This window comes from Chenopodium album, chromosome 1 (genome assembly GCF_948465745.1).
Source record: "Chenopodium album chromosome 1, dcCheAlbu1.1, whole genome shotgun sequence".
NCBI lineage: Eukaryota > Viridiplantae > Streptophyta > Magnoliopsida > Caryophyllales > Amaranthaceae > Chenopodium > Chenopodium album.
The window spans coordinates 2,970,746-2,977,212 of NC_137834.1; the positions used below are offsets into that span (position 1 = coordinate 2,970,746).

A 6,467-nucleotide genomic window follows, 5' to 3' on the forward strand; every position below is an offset into this window, starting at 1 on the left:
TGTGTACATCAATAGATATTGAGGTAACTCCTTGGACAGAGAAATCAAAAGGTGGAATTGGATAACTGAAACAGCATTAGACATTTGTAAATTTGTGAGCTGCCAAATATAACCATCGACAAACAAGTGATGCCTAATTGTCGCCAATGAGTTCCAGTAACTGCTTAAAGATGATCTAAAAGACAGAGATTACTAATTAACACCTTCAAATCAAATTGAACCGTATTAAATTCTATGCCAACCTTTCCACTAGTGACATTTATAGCAGTTATCAGTTAGTACACCTCATAAGCTCAAAACTAAAGGGCACAGTTGGACAGAGATCCAACCAGGTTTAGATTACGAAGAGAAGTATCAAATGCCAGAGCCTCTAGCATAAATAGCCAAGTAGTTCAACAAATGATAGAAAAAAGAAGATTTCAAATTAAAATAGACACTATAGAGGATAAGAAAGTAACAATCCATACCCAAGTTTACGTGCAAAAGGCAGAACAAATCCACCAAGACAAAGATCAACATGGAAACAGACCCCAAAGCTCATCGCTAATTTGCCAAGCTCCTACCAAAAGAAAATCTAAGATCAAGTATATGCCTACCTAAAGGCTTGAATTTTGAGGGTTTAAAAACAGCCTATATACTTACTTCGATGGGATCAATAATGCCATGTGGGAACCCAGGTGCAGATCCAACAATCTAGAAGGCAATGAAGTGAACTTGCAAGTTAGCACACAAACAGCGTATTAAAATTTTCAGATGCAACTAAGCAACAGCAAGGCAATCAGCAGAGTTACAAATCTTCAGCAGAACTAGAATATTATAGTTGCTAAAGCCTAAAAGAAACAATTTATACAAATTGACCCTTACCAAGATGGTATTTTTATTGATGTAACGTCGAATTGCTTTCACATCTGCCTGATATTCATTGTTCACAGGAACACGCCAAAGTTTAATGTTGAAATATTGGGCAGCTTTATCATATGCTGAGTGGGCTGATACAGGGATAATCCTACACTTAGCAGAAAAGTAGGGAACTTTCTGTCAATATTTATTATTTATTATGAATGGCCAGGCAAATTCTGTTCAAATTAGAATTCAGAAGAAATGCCACAAACACATACATTTCTGGTTTTTTTATTCCCTTCTTAGTTCTCATATAGTCACGTGAAGATTTGACAGCCAATAGTATACTCTCAGTGCCTCCTGAAGTCATATTTCCACATATTTGTCCTCCAGAAGCCTTATCTTTACTGCCAAGCATTGCAGCTGTCATCGCAACTACTTCTGCCTCATAATGCACAACACTTTGAAAAACATCCAAATGCAATGGGTTGGTATGTGAAAACCTGGCAGAGAATGACAGTATTAGCACCAAAAGGACGCTTAATAGAACCCTAGACTGAAAATCTTTTGCAGCTTATGATAGAGGTAGGCAATTGTGTCACATTATGACTGATGTAAAGCTATCAGAAATTCAGAAGCATGTCTCAATTCTAAAAGAAACTTCTAATTAGACACAGCAAAGCCTTTTTCCTATTACACAAGTAAGCATTACTAGGATCAAACAATAGAGTCTACTCACATAGATTCAATGTTAACAACTCTCAAGATTACTAGATTTGATGTAATTTAACAGATGTTAAACATTTGGACACCATTCATGATACGGTTTTTCACCAATTACCCCTGAGTTTTAACTTAATTCACCAAATACCCACGAAATGTTTTGCCAAACTTTGTGGTTTTTTCACCAAATTTTTCAAATTAAGTATTCCCTAAAGAAGACATTAAGGATTATATTCTTTAGGGAATACTTAATTTGCAAATCTAAAATGTCTGTTTCAAAGTCATAATGTTCAAAGAAAAATTTAAAACATTCTTGAATCTAATGAACACATACAAGAAAGTTCATCAGAAAGATTAACCCAATGGCTCTTTCTTTCTCTCTCCCCTGGCTCAGCTCCACAAACAATGGCTGGCAATTAATCTCAAAGATGAAAAAATGGAGAAGACCAACAAATGAAACCATTAAATGTGTAGAGGAACAAATCAACAAGGACAACACTCAAATTTGAAGATGAACCAAAATAACTCTTAGAAGTGCAATACACGGGTGTTTCCATGAGAATAATAAGATAAATTAAATAGTTTCAGCTCACTACTTACATTGAGCATGCCTCATTTATCAAGGAAAAATGATCATCAGCCTCTGTTCCTCCAATGTATCTGCAAAAAATATCATTAGAAGTTCATTAGGGTGTAAGATTAATACCATTACAGTCTATATTGGACAAGTAAAAAATAATAAATCCACCCCAACTCCATGATATCAAAACCATTAGTTTTGTTAAAACTTTATCTCCTCTTTCTATTACTAAAATTATATGTGCATCACAAATTAAAGATACAAACATACACTGTACCCGAACATTTGCCTTGCCAAGCAGCATCCTTTCGCTTTTCCTCTTTCATCATTTCAATCACTCTACTTCCAAAGCCAGTAGCTGGTAATTCAGTTCTCCAATTATCTCTTTTAGATTTATTACCTGCTTGCATCTTATCTACAACCTGAGAGCAAAGAAAAGGAACAATTAAACTCCCTAAAAAATGTGATCACCAGTTTATTTAGCATGCTTTCAAGGGCACACATTAGACACAAACTAATGATCATAAAAAAGTAGAGCATATAAAAGAAAAGGCACAGCATATAAATTGACCACAAAGGTTTGTTACAAATTACAGAATCTCAGTGTGATAAAATCTGATATTACTAAGACTCTAAGAGTACTGGCAGGAAATCTAAGGTTATAATGTCCTGATGTTGATTCACTGAGCTCAAAGCTTCAATATTCCATATCTACCATAGAATAAATTGTTAAAGTAGTAAACACCTTAATTATAAAAATTTGTCAGCAATAAGAACTACAGAACAATTTTCAGCTGAGAGAGCAGAACGACACAGAATTCAAGCAGGAAAATAGCATCAAGGGTATGGATTAATTCTATCTCCAATTTACATCATATGATCATATCAATACCTATACCCCCATATCCAACCCTCTGATTGAAGAAGCCATGATTAGCTAGAGGGTTGTGTTGAATATGTATCAATTGAGCATCTAGTAGAAAGCTTACTGGGACAAATTAGACAATCCAAAGCACCCAGTTCAAACCTCAAAATATCTAGATATGATATGACACTAGTGTGACAGTTCTTAAATTTACATTTTGTAAATGCTGCAATAGCCCTGAATCAATTCAGCGGGAATCAGTGATTATACCAAGTATACACGCTGCAAAAGCGTTCTTTGACATTACTTTCTCTCGGAAAACATTTACAAATTTAATAGAAATATAATGTCTTACAGTTCGAATTATAAAAATATTATAAACATTTTAGTGATATACTTTGAAAAATGATCAACAGTTAACATTTGATCATGAAAAAAATCAATTAATAACCGATTAACCATTATCTTTAACAACGTTAGATTAAGCTAATACTCTTTTTGGTCCACATTTAACCATGTCATAAACTGGATTAAGTTGCTAATAGCGGCAGAGATTATATGGATGGGGAGAGAAGAAAATCTGCAGAGAAGTAAGAGGATGAAAAAGAAGATGGGGAAAAGTTGAAGATGATTGTATTGATCGTTAACTTAGTGCAACAACTTCCCATCTGAGAGGCTGGGTTTCCCCAACACTAACAGAATTGCAATCACACTTTTAGGATAAATCTATTTATTACATTCCTCTGACCGAATCCGGACACCAGGGCGCATGCCATAGGCTTAACAGCTTAATTATTGTAGTCAAAAGACTAAATAGGTTGCTGAAAGGTGAAATTACCCTTGCTAGCGTGTTTTGCATACAGGGACCTTAAAGGAGGTTTTAGTGAATGTGTCACAAACCATTTCAAGTCTCTTTTAGGCTCTGGTGAACTTATTACTTTCACCAGAAATAATCTTACTAGCCTGGTGTTGATTGTGAAACTTAAAACAAACTTTAATTTATACCAGGAAATTAAACTGACCTAGGTCTGGAAAATTATAGACAAGGACATTTTATTTCAAATGAGGATAACAAAGCCTTGATTTTGGCCCAAAACTAGTGTCCTCTAAGAACAATAGATGTGATTCCCACAAAATTTGACCATTAAATGCAAGATAAAACTAATTAGGGTGCATTATATTCACCTAATTTTTACTAAACAGAAATCATATTTAAACTTCTGAACTTATTAGAACTTATTTAAGTTGAAAATAGAACTTAAGAAACCCTTATTAACTCTATCTGAATTAATTTTCTTAAATTCATCTTATATGAATTTATAAACCTTTTATGTGAACTAATTTGCATTTTTTCCCCCTGAATTAGAGGCAATAAGGTGAACAGCAGGGCCTTTAGTAAGACTATTATGTGACGAAAATTGACCTATACAACCTTTATCGCCGAATATAGCATACATTAACTTCAAAGTTTATTATGTTCTCAAACACTATTCAAGTATACTATTGACAATTAATTACTCTACAAGCTTATATAATTTTTAATAAGAATTCTTCTTATATGAAAAGATTGTGTACTTCTCACCTTATTTTTACTTATTTATGGAAAAATAGCTTGAAATAAGTTAAGTTTGTGGCAAGTCCAGATAAATCTAAGGCTAATAAAACTTCAATGCTGATATGGGATACTCAATGTCAATTCACAACTACAATAAAGTTCAAATAGTAGTAATCTTAACTAGAAGTAATGCAGATTAGATGGGCTGGTTGTTTAGCAAATGATAAGGTAGACTTTTTGCTTCTAACAGCTAATTTCACTTATTACCAACCAATCTAGTCTTAAATAAAAAACTAAGTTGGAGCAACCTTTATAGCCAATGGTTTTTCTCATATATTAAAGCACTGTACTGCGCAAATACCAAATACTGACTACAGTCGTGTTTTCTCAACTTATACATGTAACTGAACTATTTATTGCCAAACTCTTGCTTAACTAGACTCATTTTGGCTTAACTTTACTTATTTTGTTGAACAGAAAGCTTATTTTGGCTGAAACATATTTAAATAAGCTGTGAGAACATAGCCTAAACACTTAATACAAACCGTTAATGCAACCACTTACGGTAGATATTGGCTAGTAAACCAACCATTGGCCAACAGTTGATAGCCAAACAATACCGATATACTTCATTTTACTTTTTTTGCACTTCACAAGGTCCAATGTGGATGGAGCCTTGGAGAGACAACTACTCCATAAGTCCATAACAATACAACTCATGTCATACAGTCATAGTACTAACAAAATCAGTGGTACCAATACTAGCAATAATGCAATAAATTCCATTGACATAAATGCAAACTAAAATTCAGTCATATTTACATTATATAGACACATAAATACATAATAATAATATTCTACTAATATATTCATTCTTATGGGGCCTGGTACATCTATATTCTTACTTCCCAACATCATCATAGTACAAGCAAAATCAATGATAAATTATCAACATTCAATGTAATATCACAAACTTTTCATCATAATTTATCAAAAATACACAAATAAAAACATGGGTACCTTCTGTTTTTCAGCATCCACGTAGCTCTTAACACCAGGAACCAACCTACAGAATTCAGATTACAAAACAGAAGGTAAATAATTCATAACAAAAATCATAAATAAATGAATAAATTAATAATACCCAGATTTCAAAATCGAAAAATTACTTGATCAAATACATGAAGGAAGCAATAAGACAAGATTTGAGCCCATTTTCATGAACAGTAGAAAGAAGAGATTGAAGAAATCCAGCAATTAAGAGAGATAAAATTGGAGCAATAACTAAAGTAAGAGGCTCGAATTGAGACAAGAAAGTGTTGGCAGATTCTCGGAATTGGGTTAGGAGAGAGAAAATAGCCATTTGAGATTAGCAAAGCTTCTCAGAATTGTTGAAGACGACGACTAACTTTCTCTTTGTCTTCTTCCCCTTAAATAATTACTTGAATTAAATTTAATTTTCTACAGTATAAGTATCATTTTCAATTGATTGTTAAATACGTAATTGGATTTAATTTTCATGTTTTGTTGTTTGTCGTTGATCTGATTGGTAGCGTAGACGTAACTGTTAATGTGTTTGTGTGTTAAGTGTGTTACTCGTGATGAGCCATATAATTGCGTGGTGAGCCAGTTAACTGAAGATTGATAATTGTACTAGTATTATTACTGTAATACATATGAAAAATGGAATAATTTGCATAGGCCCACTTAATAACAAATCAAACCTAATAGTATTGATCCATTGGAAAGAGTCTAGTTTTGATTTACAATAAAGCCCGATTCAATCTGTCTTCTGAAACTATTTTTTTTTTAATAGCAAAAATACTTAATGTAAAAGTTTTGTGTAGAATGGACTCACGTAAGTACGGTCATACAAACAGGAAAAAAAAATGAGGAAAAAAAAT

The 6,467-nt window shown here is 33.1% G+C and overlaps 1 protein-coding gene across 1 annotated transcript in view; it reads right to left on the minus strand.

Annotated features, from left to right (window-relative positions):
- The window catches only part of LOC145631010 (sphingosine-1-phosphate lyase-like), an 8,160-nt gene extending 1,984 nt beyond the window's left edge, over window positions 1–6,176 (minus strand). Inside the window, exons 1-9 of the mRNA XM_081683151.1 lie at window positions 5,733–6,176; window positions 5,584–5,629; window positions 2,414–2,565; window positions 2,164–2,223; window positions 1,119–1,343; window positions 865–1,006; window positions 643–693; window positions 468–559; window positions 1–65 (exon numbers count right to left, since the gene is read on the minus strand). The exon at window positions 1–65 is cut by the window's left edge and continues 62 nt beyond it. Coding sequence (XP_081539277.1) covers window positions 1–65; window positions 468–559; window positions 643–693; window positions 865–1,006; window positions 1,119–1,343; window positions 2,164–2,223; window positions 2,414–2,565; window positions 5,584–5,629; window positions 5,733–5,926 — 1,027 coding nt within the window. The 5' untranslated portion in view covers window positions 5,927–6,176. The remainder of the gene's footprint in view (window positions 66–467; window positions 560–642; window positions 694–864; window positions 1,007–1,118; window positions 1,344–2,163; window positions 2,224–2,413; window positions 2,566–5,583; window positions 5,630–5,732) is intronic.
- Window positions 6,177–6,467: the final 291 nt, after the last annotated feature.